The 24,110-nt window shown below is 44.2% G+C and overlaps 1 protein-coding gene across 2 annotated transcripts in view; it reads left to right on the forward strand.

Annotated features, from left to right (window-relative positions):
* The window catches only part of ABCD2 (ATP binding cassette subfamily D member 2), a 74,206-nt gene that overhangs the window by 37,359 nt on the left and 12,737 nt on the right, over positions 1 to 24,110 (forward strand). For both annotated transcript variants that reach the window (XM_053406141.1, XM_053406140.1), the window contains exons 4-6: positions 8,161 to 8,329; positions 12,573 to 12,667; positions 18,236 to 18,381. In XM_053406141.1, coding sequence (XP_053262116.1) covers positions 8,161 to 8,329; positions 12,573 to 12,667; positions 18,236 to 18,381 — 410 coding nt within the window. The remainder of the gene's footprint in view (positions 1 to 8,160; positions 8,330 to 12,572; positions 12,668 to 18,235; positions 18,382 to 24,110) is intronic.

The raw sequence follows: 24,110 nt of genomic DNA on the forward strand, positions 1-24,110 counted from the left end.
GGCACCTGGTTCACGCCCCCTCAAAAATTGTGTGCCTGGGGCCATGCCCCCCCCCGGCACACACACCTCCCTATGCTATGCCCCTGACTGTACATGCACTTCAGATTTAGCAACATCAGTATATTCATCATCAATCTTTATTACGGTCCAGAGACCCAACAAATCGTTACAAAGCAATACACAATTCATACAGCTTACCTCCAGGTTAAACAAGTATTTTGTTCCGGATATAGGGATCATTGGTTCTTGCGACCACCGATAAAAACTTTGCCACTGCTAATGTTCTAGCGTTTGTCCGGTCTTCCAATAGGAGCCTGACATAGTGAGCCTCTGATTTTCCTGGGAAAGGTACCAGCAAGGGTAGTATCAGTTCAGCCCTGGCTTGCTCATATTTTGCACAGTGCAACAAAATATGTTTTATGAAATCAATGTCTTGAGCACACGAGCAAAGTCTGTCCTGGTAAGGAACTCCTCTCAACCTGCCATCCAACACTGCAGAAGGAAAGATGTTTAGTCTGGCTTTGGTGAAAAGCCTTTGGTAGTTTGGTACTGTCAGGTTTTTAATGTAAGATGTTAACTTAAAGACATGCCCATATTGTACTCCTTCTGCCAGCGGACTACAGACTGTGTGTGATTGAGATCGCAAGTCACTGTGTTCATTATCCCATAATCTTTGCTTTAACATCTTTTGGGCGCCTTCATAATGCAGGTAATACACTTGGGGGGGTGACAGACCAATAGAGGTGGCTTTTTTAGCCATGGTTTTCTGCCATTTGCTGACAAATTCCTCATTGGTCAGGTGTTGGTACAAACCCTTCCCTAGATCAAACATTGAAACACTGAAATCCATTGCGCCAGTGAGAGTTCTTGTAGTGGCTTCCACTAGTGCACTGGGTCACCCCAGGTGTTTCTGTGGAGAGAATGGAGAATTTGGCTCAACCTTACTCTATACAGGCAACGTTTTAATATAAATTAAGATTTGCAATCTACAAGTCCAAACTTAAGCGCCAGAGACGGTTAAAAACTGTGTGCTTATTTCCCAAGTTGCTTTACATTTCTGCAAGTTCTTGCTGTGAAATAGATGTCCACATTATTATTATTATTTATTATTTATTCATGATGAAACCAATACTATGCAATGTAATCCTAGAGCTACACATGCAGGTTTACAAGTACAAATCTGTTGAATTGTGTAGAAAGTTCCAACACCAAGGTCCTCGTTTTTTGCCAGGACTGTTTTTGAACCCGGGTTGCTTGGGCTAAAAGACAACTCAAACCTGCATCTCGAACTGTCATCATTTCTGACATGTTTGAGATGGCTAGCTGTCATGATTTTTAAACTGTCTTTATTCATTGTTTAAATGGGCACTCTGGGCTCCTTCTGGAAGGAGAGGCAAGATGAAAATGTAATAAATAATAATAATCTTAATATTCAGTACAAACTTTTCAAACAAATGCCAACACCTACTCAGTCTGGTTGAGCCTTCAAATAAAGAGTTATATGTGACTTTTTTCCACCAGGATGTCTCCGGGTGTTCATCCAAGTGTACATTGGAATGCACATTTCATTAAGAACTGTGCAGGGTAGGGTTATATAGTTCAGAAGACAGGTGAGCAAGCAGGGACATTATAGACACCTGATAACGCTATGATATCAGGTGACTCATTTTTCCTTTCCAGTGTGGTGGGCTGTGCTAGAATGGAAAATCCTAGTACAGCTCAGCAGGCCTTGAAGCTACTGCTCAGACATAGAATCCTCAAATTGTGAGGTGAATTAGATAACCAAGAGGTTTTTGTTTGTTTGTTTGTTCGTTTGTGTGTGTTTTTGTTTTGTTTTTTGCCCTCTTGGCGTTCGCCTCAGCGAAGCGTCCCGGCCGCCATTTTGTCTCGGGCAATGGCGGGGGAAAAAAAAAAGATAACCAAGAGGGACGTGTGGTGAATGCGGTGGAAGTCTTTTATAATATTTTAACTAGGATTTATATATTGTAATGTTTGAAGTATGAATTTGGAATTATTGATTATGAAAAGTATTATTTTTCTTCATTTTTTTGTTTCTTTTATTTTTCGTCTTTCTTCTTTTCTAGTCTGCATTCTGGAAAAATGTATAGATACATGTTTTTATGTACGGTTATGTATTGTTTCTATTGTTTTTATTTTTATTTTTTTGTAACATTTAATAAATTTTAAATTTTTTTTAAAAAAAGAATCCTCAAATTGTAGACCTGGATGGGACTTTGAGGATAATCTAAGCCAAGCCCCTGCAAGACAGGAATATGTAGCAGTCACATACAGGGATTGAACCTGCAGCCTTGGTGTTATCAGCACCATGCTCTAACCACCTGAGCATATCCAGGCTTTAAAGCATGGGTAGGCAAACTAAGGCCCGGGGGCCGGATCCGGCCCAATCGCCTTCTAAATCCGGCCTGCGGATGGTCCAGGAATCAGCATGTTTTTACATGAGTAGAATGTGTCCTTTTATTTAAAATGCATCTCTGGGTTATTTGTGGGGCATAGGAATTCTTCCTTTCTTTTGCTTTTCCAAAATATAGTCTGGCCCCCCACAAGGTCTGAGGGACAGTGGACTGGCCCTCTGCTAAAAAAGTTTGCTGGCCCCTGCTTTAAAGCTTGATCAGCACCAACTTCAGGCTTCACTTTCCACTGAGATCGGCTGAGATTGGCTGGGAATCTCAGAAGGGCTGCAAGCTTGAAGTCACCGCCTATCTGCTGATATCTTATTATCTTAGCAGAGTGTCTGTGGCAGGACCTTTCTGTAATGTTTTTGAAATATACTCGGAGTCGAGAGTGGATTTCATGCTCTTTATTCAGCTCATAGTGGTGAGGAGGAATGGAAGTCCCCCCAAAGTATCTGCTTTATATACATTATTTACACAATGGGCTGCATGTGATTGGCTAATTCCGGAATTCTCCTGTAGGCCAATCAGGTTGTGGATTCACTTCCATCTGGAGCTGGATTGGGTGGCTCCTGCAGACCAATCATACTGCTGCATTGTTCTAGGACCAATCAGACTGCTGCATTGTTCTAGGACCAATCAGACTGCTGCATTTTGGATCCAATTCAACCCAGCCCCTGCTGCTTTAATAGAAAGCACCATGGGGAGAACAGGACAGGAAACCTACTGGTGCCCTCACAAAAGGTGGCATTTTAAATATGTGTGTCGCTTTTTAAGACGCTGTTGCTTCTGGCCACTTCTTCTTCTTCTTCTTCTTCTTCTTCTTATTATTATTATTATTATTAATCATCATCATCATCATCATCATCATCATCATCATTCTTATCCTGCCCATCTGGCTGGGTTGTCCCACCCACCCTGGACAGCTTCCATCACAAATAAGAACAAATCATATTGGCCGGAATATAAGCCTCACTTTTTCCCCGAATTCCGACTATGAAAAGTTAAAGTGCGGCTTAAATTTGCGGCCTTACAAAAATTGGCTTTTACAATATCACTGCTGAAACAGACATACGGTAAAACGGAATGGGTGTGGGTGACTGCGGAATTTTAAGGGATCGGCTTATATTCGGGTATTCTCTCCCCGCCCCCACTGAATTTTAAAGCTGCGGCTTATATTCGAACATTAAAAACCACCTGATAAAGGGCTGCCTTCAGATGTCTTCTAAAAGTTGCTCTTTACCTCCTTGACATCTGATGGGAGGACGTCACTGCTGAGAAGGCGCCCCCCCCCCCCGCCTGGTTCTCTGCAACTTCAGTTCTTCTAGTGAGGGAGCTGCCAGAAGGCCCTCAGAGCTGGACCTCAGTGTCCAGGCTGAATGACAGTGGTGGAGATGCTCCTTCAGGAGCAAAGGCTGTTTAGGGGCTTAAAGGTCAGCTCCAACACTTTGAATTCTGCTTGGAAACATACTGGGAACCAGTGTAGAGCCTTTAGGCCCGGTGCTATATATGGCCCCGGTGGCTGCTCCCAATCACCAGTCCAGCTGCTGCATTCTGGATTAATTGTAGTTTCCGTGTCCCCCTCAAAGGTAGCCCCACGTAGAGCGCATTGCAGTAGTCCAAGCAGGAGATAACCAGAGCATGTACCACTCTGGCGAGACAGTTAAACACCCCGGCTCCCACCCAAACTGGCAAACCACTTTGGACACACACACACACACACACACACACACACACACACAGGTTACCAGCACCGTTTCAGGGCACAGAGAGCTCAGTACCAGTGATGAAGCCCAAAACTTCTGCCAGCCCTCAGTTAATTTATGGAATTTGCTCTGAGAAGACCTGCTGATGCCCATAAGCTTATATGGCTTTGGAAAGTGGGAGGGGAGACGGTGATAGCTAGCTGTGACCTCTGGGTTCAGATACACTATAGAGTGGTACCTCGGGTTAAGAACCTAATTTGTTCTGGAGGTCTGTTCTTAACCTGAAACTGTTCTTAACCTGAGGTACCACTTTAGCTAATGGGGCCTCCCGCTGCCGCCACCGGGCGATTTCTGTTCTCATCCTGAAGCAAAGTTCTTAACCTGAGGTAATAATTCTGGGTTAGTGGAGTCTGTAACCTGAAGCGTATGTAACCTGAGGGACCACTGTACCTTTGAATGCCAGTTGGTGGGAGCAGAAATAGGAGACAAGTATTGCTTCAGGCCTGTGTGGGCTTCCTGGTGGCATCTGGTTGGCCACTGTAGGAAAGTGAGTTCTGGCCTAAATGGATTTTTGCCTTCATCCATCTTGCTGGTCCAACTTCCTTTCTGCCAGCAGATGGAGACGGCACATTACGGCTTGGGGTTGTCATAATTTGTGGATTGGGAACTCGCCAGCTTTCAGAATCTCTCCCCATCGCACACCCCAGAAATTTGGGTCTGGTTTCCTACGTTTTTGGAAGACAGGCTGAGCCAAGGCCAAAGGCAAAGGAATAATTTCAGCCGCCATCTATAACAGAGGCATCGCGAAAGAATCAGATTAGGGAGTGAGGGCCTGAGTAGAATGAGCCAACATTATTCCGGTGAGGGTGGATGGGATTTGCATTCAAACATTTCCCTACACACAAAAATCCAGGCAACTTCCATGGCATCATCTTTCATTGGGGTCAAGACACAACTGAATGATTCTGTTGTAAAATTGGTGTGTGTGTGTGTGAGTGCTTCCACATAGATGTTCAGCGTTGAATCCGCAGGTTTGGTTCACTCGTGTTTCATGAGGTTTTCACGCAACACTGTCATCTAATCCTTGTCATTCACCATCTGCCCTGTGAGGAGAAATAAGAGGCCGAGGGAAGGAGGCGCAGAGAACACCAGGCCTGCTCCAGCCAGACTGCTCCTGTCTCTCTTGGGCAGATGGTAATCCATTGGGACAGTGCGAGGAGGAGGAAGGATGTGCAGGAAGCAGACACGGACGCCAACAGAGCCTGCTCTGTTCCCTTCCCACAGCCAACTTTAAATGTTATCTCATTTGTTTTAGTCCATAAAAATTGTAAATTGACTTGGATGCCTTTGGCAGAAAGGTTGTAAAGGTTGCGGCGCTCATCTCGCTTTATTGGCAGTGGGAGCTTCTGGGTCATGTGGCCGGCATGACTAAGCTGCCTCTGGCGAACCAGAGCAATGCACGGAAACGCCGTTTACCTTCCCGCCAGAGTGGTACCTATTTATCTACTTGCACTTGATGTCCTTTCGTACTGCTAGGTTGGCAGGAGCAGGGACCGAGCAACGGGAGCTCACCCCGTCGCGGGGATTCAAACCGCCGACCTCTGATCGGCAACTCCTAGGCTCTTTGGGTGGGCACCCACAGTGCCATCCACGTCCCGGAAAGGTTGTACATAAATACAATTATTATTATTAATTAATTAATTAATTAATTAATTGTTATTATTTATTTCACTTGAGGAGCTTCTGTCTCTTCTCAGACTGCAAAAAGCAGTGCTTTAAAAAGAGAATGGAGGAATATCACTGTTTTCACAATGTAGATGCCTGTAGCACTACTTGTCAATCTTTTTGAAATAGTGGGGTTTAGACATGGGCAGGAACAGATCAGGAAGGGAATTTATCTCCTCTTAACACCCATTCATTATAACCCTTGTGGTGGGTACCATTTTATGACCCCATTTTTGTTTTGTTAAAGTCAATCTTTCAGTTATCGCTCAAATGCTTTTCTAGTTAAAGAGAGATGTGTAAGATCATAGCGCTATGGAATTTGTGTTGTGCAGCAGTATAGGATTAGAGCAGCATGTTTTTGTAGCGCTGGACATCTCTCTTCGTTTTCTTTTAAAGCCAGAAAAATCCTACAGCCATATTTAATGATCGATTGCAAAATAAAAGCAGGGATGTAAAATGGTTACAGTGGATGCACGCTGTGCTGAATCTGGCTGCACCTACAGCAGCAATGGCATGTCCAGAACATTGCAGGATGTAGACATAAAAAAATCACAGTATGCTTGAAAGTGTGTGAAATAGTTGTCTGAATGTTGTTGTGTTTGACCTGATATGTGAGCATGCATGCATGCATGCACACATGCACGTAGATCAGGAGTCAACAAACTTTTTCAGCAGCGGTCTGGTCCACTGTCCCTCAGACCTTGTGGGGGGCCGGACTATATTTTGAAAAAAACATATGAATGAATTCCTATGCCCTACAAATAACCCAGAGATGCATTTTAAATAAAAGGACATATTCTACAAACGTAAAAACACGCTGATTCCCAGACTGTCCGCAGGCCGGATTTAGAAGGCGATTGGGCCGGATCCAGCTCCCGGGCCTTCATTTGCCTACCCATGATGTAGATGAATTGGGGAGTCCACAACAGACCATTAATCCAGTTTTCGTTCACATGCAAAATTCCTCTTTCAAATAGCATCTCAAGTAAATGTTTCTGGGATGGAAGGGGGGGAATAAATTGGTAAACAGGCATCAACCCTACTTTTAAATCAAACAGTGGGGTGTCCTGACACTTGCCTAGCATTTAATGTTTACGAGTGCATCTGAAAGTGTGTCTTTGACAGGCAAGCAGGAGTGCATTAGGCCTAGAGTTGCTTTCTGTATCAGTCACCAGATGCTGGTTGAAGCCAAGTGAACGGTGTTGCCTTTCTCTAAGAAGTTGGCAGCAGAAATGAAAAAGAGAAGTACTTACAGTGGTGCCTCGCAAGACGAAATTAATTCGTTCCGCAAGTTTTTTCTTCTTGCGAGTTTTTCGTCTTGCGAAGCACGGTTTCCCATAGGAATGCATTGAAAATCAATTAATGCGTTCCTATGGAGACCGCTTGCCAGGCTGGCGGTGCGGAGAAGGGCTTTTCTCCCCACCGCAAGCCTTCAGGACAGGTACGGGAACAGAGGGGAAGCCGCGCAGCGCTTCTCCTCCGTTCCCGGGGCTTGCGGTGGGAGGAGGGTTTTTCCTCCCCACCGCCAACATTCAGAACAGCATTCTGAATGTTGGCGGTGGGAAGGAAAACCCTCCTCCCACCGCAAGTCTTCAGGACAGCCATCCGAAGCCTGGCGGCGGGAGGAGGTCTCTCCGCCCCACCGCCAGCCTTCAGAGCAGCCTTCCGAAGGCTGGCGGCGGGAGGAGGTCTCTCTGCCCCACTGCCAGCCTTCGGAGCAGCCTTCCGATGGCTGGCGGGGGGAGGAGCTCTCTCCGCCCCACCGCCAGCCTTCGGAGGAGGTCCGAGGACAGTGGGGAAGACGCGCTGCGCTTCCCCGCTGTCCCGGAGATTTCCCTATGGGCTTTCATCTTGCGAAGGAAGCCCATAGGGAAATTCATTTTGCGAAGCGCCTCCAAAACGGAAAACCCTTTCGTCTAGCGGGTTTTCCGTCTTGCGAGGCGTTCGTCTTGCGGGGCACCACTGTATTCTTTCCTTGAGGTTGTTATTTATTGGTCCACAAATCACTTACAGACAGCTTAAAGCTGCTGAAGTTTCTCCTGCCCCTGCCATCCAGTGATTTTCAGGTGGTGATGTCATCATCATACACTACGCTAAGAAGCTGGATTTCTATAGGAAGCTCCTATCTTTAGGAAGAAATATCTGAATGCCCATCAAAATTGGATTCATTGCTTTCATGGAATCATCTTGTTCCCCTGGAATAACAGAACACAATGCACATTACCCGGTGGTATACTTGGCAGAGTAAAAGCACGTGCTACAGTAATTCATCGGCACAGTTCTGTTTTTAATCTTTGCAACCGTTTATCGTTTTGCAGGTCACAGAGTTAGCAGGCTACACAGCTCGTGTGTACAACATGTTTTCAGTCTTTGATGAAGTGAAGAGGGGCATTTACAAAAGGACAGCTGTTTCTCAAGAATGTGAAAGCAACAATAAGAAAAGAGATAAAACAGAGCAACATATAGACGGCCCATTGGAAATCAAGGGTAATGAATGATGCATTTTTTATTTTTTTTAAAGATTCCTCTTTAACAGCTTGCAATTTGAAATTGAAACCCTGGGACAGCTATTTAAACAAAACTATCCACTTAATTCATTTCCTTTGCCTAGAATAATAGATCCTGGTATCTTCTGGTCCCAGCTATGCATATTCCACATCCAACTCTTGACTTTTATAAACTGTTTTCTGTGAGATGCTAAAGGCTGATCTGTACATTTAATAATAATCATAATAATAGTAAAAGCAACATGATACCTGGTTCCTGTGGCTGCACCATTTCAGATGGAAGATGACATACCTGAATACTCCACCACTTCAAAATCCCCCTGCACATGGAAACATAGGATGTCAGGAAGATAATTCTAGTTTAGTATTCTCCATGATGGAATGAAAAATGTGGCAGTGCATTACAAACTTTCACTTTTCCACCTTGGTGCAATCCCAGGAATTGTATCTGTAAATTTGCATGCAGCTCTTCTGCTAATAAGGGACGCGGGTGGCCCTGTGGGTTAAAACACAGAGCCTAGGACTTGCCAATCAGAAGGTCGGGGGTTCAAATCCCCGCGACGGGGTGAGCTCCCATTGCTCAGTCCCTGCTCCTGCCAACCTAGCAGTTTGAAAGCATGTCAAAGTGCAAGTAGATAAATAGGTACCGCTTCAGCGGGAAGGTAAACGGCGTTTCCGTGTGCTGCTCTGGTTTGCCAGAAGCGGCTTAGTCCTGCTGGCCACATGACCCGGAAGCTGCACACCGGCTCCCTCGGCCAATAAAGCGAGATGAGCGCCGCAACCCCAGAGTCAGCCACGACTGGACCTAATGGTCAGGGGTCCCTTTACCTTTTACTTCTGCTAATGGAATTCCAATATTTTCATTCAGCTCTCCCTTTCTCTGCTTTCCTCTTCATGCTTCTTACTTCTCATGATACGCCATGCTGCTTGCCCTCCAGTAGCCCTCTCTAAAGAAATTTTTGTAACTCTTCATCTAATACTTATTTTATTTCCTGGCTTATCCAGAAAACTTCCCTCCCCATTATCTCCCTTCTCTTTAACAAACCTTAGTAAATACTCTTTCCTTGTTCATTGCTTCCAATGCATAATCTCCCCCCCCAGCTGATTTTTGACCGCCCCTCATTCTGTCTATTAACATGTATATTATTTTGGGGGTCATCTTGCTTGCAGGATTGTTAAATGATGGCTTTTAAGGTGCTGCCTTAAATATGTATTGAATTCCACAGCATGCTAGCATGTTGTGAAATAGGCTAGGATTGGAGGACTTACTCAAAGTAAGAGAACTTGTTGTTGTTGTTGTTTAGTCGTTTAGTCGTTTCCGACTCTTCGTGACCCCATGGACCAGAGCATGCCAGGCACTCCTGTCTTCCACTGCCTCCCACAGTTTGGTCATACTCATGCTGGTAGCCTCGAGAACACCGTCCAACCATCTCGTCCTCTGTCGTCCCCTTCTCCTTGTGCCCTCCATCTTTCCCAACATCAGGGTCTTTTCCAGGGAGTCTTCTCTTCTAATGAGGTGGCCAAAGTATTGGAGCCTCAGCTTCAGGATCTGTCCTTCCAGTGAGCACTCAGGGCTGATTTCCTTCAGAATGGATAGGTTTGATCTTCTTGCAGTCCATGGGACTTTCAAGAGTCTCCTCCAGCGGCATAATTCAAAAGCATCAATTCTTTGGCGATCAGCCTTCTTTATGGTCCAGCTCTCACTTCCATACATCACTACTGGGAAAACCATGGCTTTAACTATACGGACCTTTGTTGGCAAGGTGATCTCTCTGCGTTTTAAAATGCTATCTAGGTTTGTCATCACTTTTCTTCCAAGAAGCAGGCGTCTTTTAATTTCATGACTGCTGTCACCATCTGCGGTGATCATGGAGCCCAAGAAAGTAAAATCTCTCACTGCCTCCACTTCTTCCCCTTCTATTTGCCAGGAGGTGATGGGACCAGTGGCCATGATCTTCGTTTTTTTGATGTTGAGCTTCAGACCATATTTTGCGCTCTCCTCTTTTACCCTCATTAAGTGGTTCTTTAAGAGAACTTACTGAAAAGTAATTTCTGGTTCTGCAGTGAGGTTTCAAATCGTGTGTACTTTTCTAAATTGTAACCACATTTTCTGGTTAAGTTTTGTGTTCTGAGGATAGTACCCCCAGCTCTCTTTCAAAGTCCATGAGTTGAAAATTACAACCTTTTTATGTAGCATGGAGACTGTAAAGGAGACAATCTCGACTTTAGATATTTCTAACTACTTCTCGGATATGTATTTTCCCCTATACCATTATGTCTCCTTCACTTCTCATGATCAAAAGTGTATAATAAATCAGTTATATAGCCCACTACTGTATTTATTGTAATCTACAATTATAGTAGAGGGACGCGGGTGGCGCTGTGGGTAAAAGCCTCAGCGCCTAGGGCTTGCCGATCGAAAGGTCGGCGGTTCGAATCCCCGCGGCGGGGTGCGCTCCCGCTGCTCAGTCCCAGCGCCTGCCAACCTAGCAGTTCGAAAGCACCCCTGGGTGCAAGTAGATAAATAGGGACCGCTTACCAGCGGGAAGGTAAACGGCGTTTCCGTGTGCTGCGCTGGCTCGCCAGATGCAGCTTGTCACGCTGGCCACGTGACCCAGAAGTGTCTGCGGACAACGCTGGCCCCCGGCCTCTTGAGTGAGATGGGCGCACAACCCTAGAGTCTGTCAAGACTGGCCCGTACGGGCAGGGGTACCTTTACCTTTACCTTTACAATTATAGTGGCATACAACAATGGGGGTTAGGGAAGGTCATTCTATAAATACATTGTCAAAAGTGTGGCTATAGTATGCTGCTACTGCTTTAGTCGTTCCCTGGTTACAAATCTGGATTATTTAAAAGCATATCTGAACTCTTGTTAATCTTCAGAAAAATGCTGCCAGACTTTATAATGAATCTATTGTTTATTTTACATTAGGAACAATAGTTGAATAGTTTTCAGCTATTTGGAACAGTTTTAAGTCTTTGAGAAAAGGTATTTCATTCATTCAGTGATACATTCTTGCGATGAAGAAGGGTTTCAGTATTTAGGTTAGACATGTGGATTCATATACCGTATTTTTCGCTCTATAAGACGCACCAGACCACAAGACGCACCTAGTTTTTGGTGGAGGAAAACAAGAAGAAAAAAAATTCTGAATCCCAGAAGCCAGAACAGCAAGAGGGATTGCTTCGCAGTGAAAGCAGCAATCCCTCTTGCTGTTCTGGCTTCTGTGATAGCTACGAAGCCTGCATTCGCTCCATAAGACGCACACACATTTCCCCTTACTTTTTAGGAGGGAAAAAGTGAGTCTTATAGAGCAAAAAATACGGTAAGTTTAAAAAAAAGTCAAGTGTCTCTGCCTTTCTTATTACTTTCTGAACAGTTTCTGCTCATCTGTAGCGAAGCGTGCTTTGGATATCGAAATATGATGCTAAACCAGTGAATTCAGAAGCTAGAGGCTGGTTTCAGTGAAATGTTTAAGATCAGATTCACAGAGAGAAACAGCTGTGAGACTCCTGTTTAGCATTAGGTAAGGCAGTGCCCTTCACATCCAGCCAAAAGGAGACAGGCTAACCTTTCTGTGGCCCAACACACAACACCGTATTCCAGCTAATGGCTGGAAAGAGCGTTCCTGCTCCATCTGCTGGGACTTAAAAGAAATAACCATGCAGTGTGCTTTAATGCTGTTTAATCACCCCTAATACCATTCATTCTCCCTAATGCTAAGTGAAGGTGAAGCCAAGGAGTGCTTTGCAGACTTAGAAGATCCTGAAAGGAGAAGGGTGGGTTCAGAAGTTGTGCTGTTGCCTAGGGCTTGCCGATCAGAAGGTCGGCGGTTCGAATCCCGGCGACGGGGTGAGCTCCTGTTGCTCGGTCCCTGCTCCTGCCAATTTATCAGTTCGAAAGCACATCAAAGTGCAAGTAGATAAATAGGTACCGCTCTGGCGGGAAGGTAAACGGCATTTCCGTACCCTGCTCTGGTTCACCAGAAGCGGCTTAGTCATGTTGGCCACATGACCTGGAAGCTGTACGCCAGCTCCCTCGGTCAGTAAAGTGAGATGAGCGCCGCAACCCCCAGAGTCGTTCGCGACTGGACCCTAACGGTCAGGGGTCCGTTGCATGAATAAGCCCTCCCAAGACTGACAGCTTTTTGTCTGTCTTCCTGTACATGTGTGTGCTTCACTAACATGTTGTAATTTTTGTTTGTTTGTTTTACTTGTAGGAAGAGTAATAGATGTTGATCATGGAATTATCTGTGAAAACGTTCCTATCATTACCCCGAATGGCGACGTGGTGGCGTCAAGGCTAAACTTCAAAGTAAGACAATGTGCAAGAATCTTCTGACCGTGGCCACCACAGTTAGCACAAATGCAGCATGCAGTTCATGTACCTTCTGTTACTTAATTGGACAACGATATAGAAAAGAGGGGGAATCAAGCAAAGCAGACATAGTGACTCAACGCTAGAAGCAGATGCTTACAGTTTCTCTGACTTTAGTAAACAGGGAAACAGGATTCCCCTTCTCATGCTGTGGCCCACACATTGAATCAATGTGCAGAGGAAAAATAATAATAATAAATAATTCTCAGTAAAGGTGCAGAGGAAAACAGGCATCTATTGGTCTTTGCCCCTGTCCATTGCAGAGATCATGAGAAAAGACTATACATGCATGTAAACTATTACACATCTAGGAACAGTACTTGTAGTAAGGAGCCCTGGCCATGTATACAGGCCCTATGTAAATACAGTCCTTTTTCTTGTTCCACCCAGTAGACAGTGAGGATGGCCTTTTTCCATTTTCATGCCATTTCCAGGTTAATAACGACAGCTGGAACGCTCAGAGCACCTAAGAGCTACTCTTGGGTTCCATTGCTACCGTTAGATGTCCTTTCTTTGCTTCCTAAGTAGACAAGCAGTGCTGCTTCTTGCCTTAAAAACATTATCAAGAAAAGAATATTAAAATTGGGTGAGTGCTCTACTGCTGAGACAACCTTGAGACTTCAGAATCCATGATGCTGAGGGCCAGGAAGATGGGAAAGCATGCTTGATAGAAGGCTGGAAGTATTCACAGAACCTGCTGGGTTTGGTTTTGGTTTTTTAGTTACTGAAAAGAATTTTAACTAGCTTGTGTATACTTCTTTAATCTATCCCATCCTTCTGGGCCGGATGATAGCATACATTCCATACATATATTATTTCTCAGCACACTTAAAGCACACAGATTCCCCCAAAGAATCTGTGGAAGGATTGTTTGTGCCGGGAATTGTAGCTCTGTTGAGGGGTGAACTAGAATTCCCAGGATTCAGGTGGGCATGTGGTGTGCTTGATAACTACAGTAAGAAGTTAGTTTTTCTTCACTTTCATCCAGACACCTTTACTGAGAATTATTTTATTATTATTATTATTATTATTATTATTATTATTATTATTATTAAATAGTATTTGTACCCTGTCCATCTGACTGAGTTGCCCCAGCTTCCAACATATATAAAAACGTAATAAAACATTAAACATTTAAAAACTTCCCCATACAGGGCTGCCTTCAGATGTCTTCTAAAGGTTGTATAGTTACTTATCTCCTTGACATCTGATGGGAGGGCGTTCCACAGGATGGGCGCCACTACCTAGAAGGCAAATGGCCAGATTCTACATAAGGCAAGGTGTCAGCCTCTACTTTACTCAGTAATTGCAAAAAACAAAACACTATGGGGATTTCCCCCATATACTGTGGGAAAAGAAATGTGTTCTGAAATTCTCACTTCACCAAAAGTGTTAATAGCAGGGGTCAGCAACCTTTTTTAGCCGTGGGCCGGTCTACCGTCCCTCAGACCATGTGGGGGGCCAGACTATATTTTGAAGGGGGGGGGGGGGAAATGAACAAATTCCTATGCCCCACAAATAACCCAGAGATGCATTTTAAATAAAAGCACATAATCTACTCATGGGACGCCAGTGGCGCTGTGGGTTAAACCACAGAGCCTAGGACTTGTTGATCAGAAGGTCGGCGGTTCGAATCCCCGTGACAGGGTGAGCTCCCGTTGCTCAGTCCCTGCTCCTGCCAACCTAGCAGTTTGAAAGCACATCAAAGTGCAAGTAGATAAATGGGTACCGCTCCAGTGGGAAGGTAAAGGGCGTTTCTGTGCACTGCTCTGGTTCGCCAGAAGCGGCTTAGTCATGCTGGCCACATGACCCGGAAGCTGGCCACATGACCCGGCCAATAAAGCGAGATGAGCGCTGCAGCCCCAGAGTCGGTCACAACTTGACCTTTACTTTATTCTACTCATGTAAAATCACCAGGCAGGCCCCACAAATAACCCAGAGATGCATTTTAAATAAAAGGACACATTCTACTCATGTAAAAACACGCTGATTCCCGGACAGTTTGCGGGCCGGATTGAGAAGGCGATTGGGCCTGATCCGGCCCCAGATCTTAGGTTAGTGACCTTTGGTTAATAGCGTAGCGCATCTAAGGAGACTGGGCCCTGAGATTCACGATCTGTCTTTTTGCAGTCTGTAAACAAGGAATGTATATCAGTAAACTGATCCTGTTCCTTTTAAAAGTCGGTAGGAGCCTTCAGGATTTGAAGGATGGCTCATTTCCAGCCGAAGCTCTCAAACGGACCTTGAGTTTTAAGGAACTAAGCAAATGTGCAGGCTATGGAATTGCAAACTCCAGAGCAGAATCTAAAAAAAATTATTAAATTAGGACGTGGCCAGTAGGGAGGGAATTTATCTTGGTCCGTCTGTGTTCTTGATACTATTTCCTGATCCTGACACATAAGTGCTTCAGCACAGATACCGTATTTTTCGCCCTATAGGACGCACCGTACCATAAGGCACACCTAGTTTTTTTGGGGGGAAATAAAGGGGGAAAAAAAGCCTGGAGAGCGACCCCTCTCGCTCTCCAGGCTTCAGCGAAAGCCTGCATTCGCCCCATAGGACGCACACACATTTCCCCTTCATTTTTGGAGGGGGAAAAGTGCGTCCTATAGGGCGAAAAATACAGTATGTACCCAAGAGTTTCTCTGGCTTTCCCATTCATTTTAATACATCATCTGCATGCATTAATTTCTGCGTGTTGTGTAGTTCCATCTGCTGAGATGAAGCAGGACCCACCTGAGCAGAGGACACCGTAAATGGCAGAGTATCAGCAATGGAATTGGACTATGTGATTTTCCAGATAGCCCATAATTTTTCCTAGAGGATCCTTTTAGGGGCTTCCTCCACAGTAAAGAATAGAAGCATATAACCTCTCTCCCTACATATGCATAGCATGTGATATCATTGTTCCACGCTGCTTCCTCATTGGGTGGTGGGGTGAGTCATACGTGATGATGATGGTGATAATAATAATGATGATGATGATGATGATGATGATGATGATGGTGAACCCACTACTTCACCAAGTGGATAGCATTGCATGGCTTCATATGCAAATCAGCTGCTGGCCCATTGATGTGATAAACTTTTTCAGCCACATTAATTGGCTGAGAGCTGATCATGTAGATGCCAGCAATACCGTATTTTTCGCTCAATAAGACACATCTAGTTTTTAGAGGAGGAAAACAAGAAACAAGCAACGCAAAGCCTCTTGAGCGAAGAGGGAGGAGTGCTCCTGCTGTGCTCAAGAGGCTTTGCGTGACTATCCCTGAAGCCAGGAGAGCAAGAAGGATCGGTGTGCACTGATCCCTCTTGCTCTCCTGGCTTCAGCGATGGCCGCGCAGCCTGCATTCGCTCCATAAGACGCACACACATTTCCCCTTACTTTTTAGGAGGGAAAAAGTATGACTTATAGAGCAAAAAATACGGCGCTTTATACCTGGCGAATTAGTAGGTACATCTTTATTCCTAGAACTTTCAGTACTACTACTACTACTACTAATTTTTATTTATACCCCGCCCTCCCCAGCCAAGGCCGGGCTCAGGGCGGCTAACAAGCAATAATAAAAACAAGTTGAATGATTACAACTTAAAAACAAAATTAAAACACAACATTAAAATAATGAAACATTAAAATATTAAAATGTAGCCTCATCGCAGGAGGATAAAGGAAAAGAAAAAAGAAAGAGGGAGGGAATCAAATTGGCTCCAAGCCAAAGGCCAGGCGGAACAACTCTGTCTTACAGGCCCTGCGGAAAGAAATCAGATCCTGCAGGCAGAGCGTTCCACCAGGCCGGAGCCAGTGTTGAAAAGGCCCTGGCTCTGGTTGAGGCTAATCTAACTTCCGTAGGGCCCGGGACCACTAGGGTGTCGCTATTTATGGACCTTGAGGCTCTCTGTGGGGCATACCGGGAGAGGCGAACCCACAGAACATCTTAGTGGGGAATTCCCAGTAGGGAATGAGTGCTAATATTGCAACCATGTGGCCAGGGCTGATCACATGGGTCTTTCTCACCTGATCAGCACTTCCCTAGGAATCATAGATTTGTGGAATTGCAGAGTTGGAAGGGACCACAAGGATCAGCCAGCCCAACCCCTTACAATACAGGAATCTTTCAGCCAATGTGGGGCTCAAACCCACAACCTTGAGATTAAGAGTCTCCTGCTCTACTGACTGTGCTATTCCTCATTTGGCAGTAGTAGGGGAATATGTATCAGGTGGGAATAACCCAAGCAATTGGCAGTACCACACAATGATAATGTTTTACACATAATGGTATGAGATGGTGGCATAGGGTATCAGTTCCCACTTCTGTGTGTGTGTGTGTGTGTGTGTGTGTGTGTGTGTGTGTATGTAATTAGTTTTTGGGGGGAGAGGTGGGTGTCTCATACTTTATTAGCACTATAACGTTTATGATTGTTGTAATGATACTTGGTATCTTTAAAAAGAGACACTTTCTAAGTGCAGAAGGGGTAAAAATTCTGGCGAAAAATTACAGTACCATGCTTATATATAGCTTTACTTCCTCCGCTCTGATATTGATTTAGATCTAAATATAATCATATGCAAATTGCTGACATAGAATGAGATCCTAGATTTCCCATATTAATCTCACTGCATAAAAACCGCAAAACTCAACACATTGTGGAAAGCAAATGTTACAATTTTGACCTTAGTGTGGTCAAGTCACCTGAGGAAAGGTTTTGTCCTAAAACTATAGGCTCAGTCCAAGAAATATTGGGACTCTCATTGATTATGGCACATGTTGCATGGGCGTGTTTTTCACACACCTATTTTTGCAGAAGCCAAATGTTCCTACTTAGTAAAAAAAAAAAAACTGCAGTTAGTTTATAGCCAATAGAGGAAGCACACGGGAATAAAACACAAGCTATGAACTATATATATGAAGCCACTGTTCTTGGTTATGGTAAATGGGACTCCACATTTATGCTTCGATTGCTTTTTTCCTGCCCAAGCCACAGTGGGAGCACAGAAGACTGGTCTAAGAGTGTTTTTTATGCACATGATTCTCAGCGATCCACACAATTGACATTTTTAATATTATATTTGGGGGGAAATTGCATCAGGACGGCAATGAAGAAGAATGCTGCAGTGCCTTTATTTGTGGTGTGTGGTACTCTGTGCCCAGTTTGCACTTAATGCTTAACTGTGGTTTAACATTCCAGCTTGCATCGCCCTCCCGCCTCGCCTCTTTCGCCGCAGCAACAAGAAAGAGATGGGAAGCTTCCGTTTCCATGTTAGATTAACCACAGTTTAGCATGTTGCCTAACCCCTAAACTGTGGTTTGTCATAACTATGGTTGCTTGAAACAAGCCTACTTCTTAAGCTGTAGTTTGAAGTTCAGACAGAAAACCATAGTTCGTTGAGACGCATTGTCATAACTCTAAGCTTTGGTAACGTTGCATCCAAGTCAGTCCTGTTGTTAGATTGTTGATGGAAATAATTGCTTTCTCAAAGGTTATTGTGTTTCTCATAACATGTAGGTGGAAGAAGGTATGCATCTTCTAATCACTGGACCTAATGGTTGTGGGAAGAGTTCTCTCTTCAGGATTCTAAGTGGTTTGTGGCCTGTCTATGAAGGAGTTCTTTACAAACCACCTCCTCAGCATATGTTCTACATTCCTCAGAGGTTTGTGATTTGACTTCTATTTGTTTTCACAAAACGATATATTTTTTATAAATTACAAGTGTTTCCTGCTTTTTGAACATATAGTGCTCAAGGCAACGCAAAGGAACAAAACAATTAAAAACAATTAACCAATATAAGATTATCAGAGGTCTACGAGTCTCAGCTCTTTGATTTCTTGGATTGGGGCAGGTATTGATTTTAGAAAAATGAGAGAAAGGCCATAGTCAACAATTGTTGACAGACTTTTTAAAAGGCTACACTAGCTTCCACTATGGGACGCGGGTGGCGCTGTGGGTAAAACCTCAGTGCCTAGGACGTGCCGATCGTATGGTCAGTTGTTCGAATCCCCGCGGCGGGGTGAGCTCCCGTCGTTCGGTCCCAGCTCCTGCCCACCTAGCAGTTCGAAAGCACCCCTAAGTGCAAGTAGATAAATAGGTACCGCTTTATAGCGGGAAGGTAAACGGCGTTCCGTGTGCTGCGCTGGCTTGCCAGAGCAGCTTCGTCACGCTGGCCACGTGACCCGGAAGTGTCTTCGGATGGCGCCGGCTCACGGCCTCTAGAGCGAGATGAGCACGCAACCCCAGAGTCGGACACGACTGGCCCGTACGGGCAGGGGTACCTTTACCTTTAGCTTCCCCTAGAGTGGCACTAGGGATGCTTTGCAATCTCTAAACAGGAAAAATCAAAAGGAGGATTATTGAAATTTTCACATTGGCGTGGTAGGTGGGAGGATATAGGAAAAGAGGGGACTTACTCATCGCCAGATACAGACACAGGTAAGCACCAATTTGAAGAGTAATTAGGGTGGTCCAACAGCAGAATATTGCTCTATCTTGACAAAAGCAAGTGGGACTTTGAATGATGTTTGGATCTTGTGCAATAGCTTGATTAAAAACTGCCCCCTCCTAACATGAAAAGCACATTAGCTCTTACCTAGCTGCTGAAAGCAATGGAAGAGCTGGTATTGTTGCTTTCCGTTAAATTTGGGCGTGAATAACTCTCAACTGAAGTGGGGACAATAAGCTTAAACCACCAGAGGGCTTTTCTGTGTGAGTATATTTCAAGAGAATGGGGCTACAGGTGGTGTGTGGGGAACTTTTGGACCTTCAGGTGTTCCTGACTACAACTCCCATGAGCCCCAACAAGCGTGGTCAGTGGCCAGGAGTGATGGGAGTTGTAGTTCAGCGACATCTGGAGGGCTAAGGGCTCACCACAACTGGGCATGTGCAGGAAAACATCTATGGATTTATGTCATTATTTATGCCATCTTTCTTCCCAAAGTCGCCCAGGGCAGCCAACATCAAAAACGTCAAAATAATACATTTTTCAATGTAATAAAAACCTATTTAAAACATTTTGAACCCACCTAAGAACATTTAAAAAAAGAGAATATCTAAAAGCTTACTGGTTTCAGGTTGTCCTGGCCTGTATCTTTTAGCCATCAAATGCCTGGGTAAACAGGAATGTTTTTAAACTTCTCCCGAAAGTCAATAATGAAGGAGACATTGCAGCCATTGTCTGCTTGAATCTTACTCAGCAAAGTTTGCAAATGCCACTATTTGTATTGGATTTCTCTGAATTAGTAGACTAGCCCTTTAAGGCAACATGCTGTGTTGCCTTCCTAATTAAATGTAGCCCTAGCTGAATCTGCTCAGACAGGGATTGTCTTGATTCCATATGGTTTAATTGAGAATTTTGCTTGCCTTCGTCCGTAAGAACTCTCCATTTATAAGTGAATACACAGATAGCCTGAGGAATTGTTTTTGTATCATTGTGCCTACCGATATAGCATGGGATACGGCCCAGAAATGTGACAATACAATTTACCATTATAAAATGTATAGGAGTATCCTGGGCAAGTCTCCAGGAGGGAATATTAGCTTTAGAGATTAACTGTCATTTTCTCCCCTAGCGTCCCAGGCATTCTGGCCGTCTGCTAATTAGAAGCAGGGCTTAGAGTTAGAGAAATCCCAGACAGGGATTATATTTCCTAAAATACTTTGCACAACGTCAAAGTTGATATTTATAATGCCCCTTGCCTGGGAGGTTTTGAATGACGGAGGATTTGGTCAAAGTTAAGGAACACATATTTACACTTGCGTCCTAAGGTGTGTGTAAATGTCACGTAATAACTTTTTTAAAACCTTTTTTTAGAATAATGAAAACTATGTAGATTACATCCAAAGCAAACATTTTTTACATAATTTTGTTTTCTTCATTTAATTGGTATTGCAGATTATTTTAATACTGGTTGCTATTACTTATTGCATTCACCATCTTATCTAATAATAATAATAATAATAATAATAATAATAATAATAATAATAATATACCCTGCCCATCTGGCTGGGTTGCCCCAGCAACTCTGGACGGCTTCCAACACATATAAAAACATAATAAAACATCAAACATTAATAACAACAGTCTGACCCAATACAAAAAAACTAACAGTAACTTTAAAATAAACAACTTATATCAAATCAAGCAAGATTCAACAATCCAATGGAATCTAATAGTAAACAGTATTATTTGCTGACATTTAATTTTAAACAACTTACACTTGTCAATTACAATAAAGAATTACTAAACTACAATTGATAAAAGCAACGGCGAGTCACAGTGCATAAAATGCCACAAACCATACAAAATAAAAGGATGGAATTGAGAATGAAGAACGCGCAGCTTAATAAAATTATTATTTTTAAATATCCCCGGACTCCTCTCTTCCCAGCTGCTTCTGCTGTTCTTCAAGAAGCTCAAGCGGGGGGTTCAGGGTCCTTCCTCTCCCCCGTTATAGATAAAGATCAGCCCAGTGTGGTAGGTTAAACTGTGATAGGATCACTGGCCCAAGGAGCTTCCTGCATGGATTGCAGATTTGAATATCCAGTACTCAGACCCAGAGCTAGCAATATGACACACACACACACCCCAGAGCTTTTTGAACCTAGCTTCCATTTTCACTGACCCTGGGCCTGATGGGTGCCCTCCACTCTAACCATTCCTCCCTACTGGGTTGTATGATGCAGTTGTTGTTGTTTAGTCGTTTAGTCGTGTCCGACTCTTCGTGACCCCATGGACCAGAGCACACCAGGCACCTCTGTCCTCCACTGTCTCCCGCAGTTTGGTCAAACTCATGCTGGTAGCTTCGAGAACACTGTCCAACCATCTCGTCCTCTGTCATCCCCTTCTCCTTGTGCCCTCCATCTTTCCCAGCATCAGGGTCTTTTCCAGGGAGTCTTCTATTCTCAAGAGGTGGCCAAAGTATTGGAGCCTCAGCTTCACGATCTGTCCTTCCAGTGAGCACTCAGGGCTGATTTCCTTCAGAATGGATAGGTTTGATCTTCTTGCAGTCCATGGGACTCTCAAGAGTCTCCTCCAGCACCATAATTCAAAAGCATCAATTCTTCAGCGACCAGCCTTCTTTATGGTCCAGCTCTCACTTCCATACATCACTACTGGGAAAACCATAGCTTTAACTATACGGACCTTTGTTGGCAAGGTGATGTCTCTGCTTTTTAAGACGCTGTCTAGGTTTGCCATCGCCTTTCTCCCAAGGAGCAGGCGTCTTTTAATTTCGTGACTGCTGTCACCATCTGCAGTGATCATGGAGTCCAAGAAAGTAAAATCTCTCACTGCCTCCATTGGTGTATGGTGCAGTAGGATATTTCAATTCTTTATGCACAGCCCTTTCTTAAGAGTTCCCTGACTCTGAATTCTGTCTTCATATGCTTAGCAGGAAACATAACTATACAGTCATACTTCGGGTTGAAGTAGCTTCATGTTGAGCGTTTTCGGGTTGCGCTCCACGGTGACCCGGAAGTAACAGAACACATTACTTCCAGGTTTTGCCGCTCGCGCATGCGCAGATGCTCAAAATGACGTCACGCGCATGTGCAGAAGCGGCGAATCGCAGCACACGCAGACGCGGGTTGCGTTCATTTCAGGATGCGAACAGGGCTCTGGAATGGATCCGTTCGCATCCAGAGCTACCACTGTAAACTGATTCAGCTACCCACACCCCATTTCAAAAATCCTAAATGTCTTGCGTCTGCCCACTGAATACTTTTTCCCCGGTCGCCATATCTTAGGAACATGGTACTCCTTTCCCACCTTCTTTTTGTAGGCCTTTGGTTGCAAATATTTGCATAGTTTTGTCATGTCAACCTATCCCATCTCAGTTCTGCATGTAGTTTAGAAGGTTTTCACATACCGTATTGGCCCAAATATAAGCCGCACCAGAATAAGCCGCACCTTTGAAATTCGGGGGGGACGGGACAATACCTGAATATAAGCCGCTCCCTTAAAATTCCACAGGCACTCACACCCATTCCGTTTTACTGTATATCTGTTTCAGCAGCAATATCGTAAAAGCCCATTTTTGTAAGGTCACGAATTTAAGCCCCTCTTTAACTTTTCACGGTCGGAATTTGGGGGAAAAGTGAGGCTTATATTCAGGCCAACACGGTAAGTGCTTCTGTCTTACTATAGATTTGGCCAGTTTCCCCAATGTGCCTCCCAGCTTGAAACAGATACTGACATCTATTTGTTAGGGTGGCAGTTGTTCAAATACTTGTACTGGCTTGGATGTAAATAATAATAGCAATAACGATCATGTCATTAGCAGCTCTTCATCAGTGTGCTCCATAGCGGTGATGTAACAAGAAAGCTGACTGCCTTTTTTACTTGCTGATGTCACGGTCATGTATTACGTTCAGGCCATGTGTTCTTGTAATCTTTCCCCCAACTCTACGGCTCCTCCGTTTGGCACCTGAGCCTTACAAAGGAAGTGTCATAAAGGGCAGGAAATGTCCCAACAGCTGCTTGAGATTCCACAGCGCTGACTTTATCGTGATTGACAGCCAGCTCCCTGCTGCGTCTCCCCAGTGGTTCTGAATCCCTGACGGAGGCAGTTTCTGATTTGCGCGGCTGCAAGGGAGCCGATAAAAATTTCATGAAATCAAGGAGCGTTGCTTAACCTGGCTTATCATTCAATCGCACGGCTTCCTTTCCAGATTAAGGATTTGTGCTCTTTCTGCGGTTCGGTTGTTTATTGTGCAATAATATATTTCTGCCTGTGACAGCAGCTTCTAATTACGCATCGTGCTGGGAAAGCTCTATGATCCGTGCCCCGTAAACTATGTTAGCGGGTGTAAGGTAATTATGCTCAGGCTTGGTAATTGAGCTCCTTGAAATATTTAGCAGGCGCTCTTGGATACTGGAGAGGAAAGCTTACGGTTGGCTATTTTGGGCTCAAATCAATTATTTATGTCTGGAGAGAGTTGTGGAAACTGCAGCTTGCCCTAAAACACCCTTGAACTTATTTCAATGGAGTGGGAGAATGCTATAGAGAGAAGATGCCACCAGACGTGCATATTTTAGCAGTTCCTCCACATCCATCGTCATTATGAGCAAATGTATGTAACAGAAGAACTTAACTTCCAACAGGGCAATTCTATGGTACATTTTTATATATTTTTTATTTTATTTTATTACAATAAATATTTTATTCTTTATTCCATATAGAAAGTTACATTTGATACTCAACAATCATATTCCAATTCAACAGAACTAGTGACTTCCTTCTCATCCAACATCGATGTTTATAACCCAAGCTGTGGGTTAAACCACAGAGCCTAGGACTTGCTGATCAGAAGGTCGGCGGTTCGAATCCCCGCGACGGGGTGAGCTCCCGTTGCTCAATCCTGCTCCTGCCAACCTAGCAGTTCGAA

Source organism: Podarcis raffonei, chromosome 10, assembly GCF_027172205.1.
Source record: "Podarcis raffonei isolate rPodRaf1 chromosome 10, rPodRaf1.pri, whole genome shotgun sequence".
Classification (NCBI taxonomy): Eukaryota; Metazoa; Chordata; class Lepidosauria; order Squamata; family Lacertidae; genus Podarcis; species Podarcis raffonei.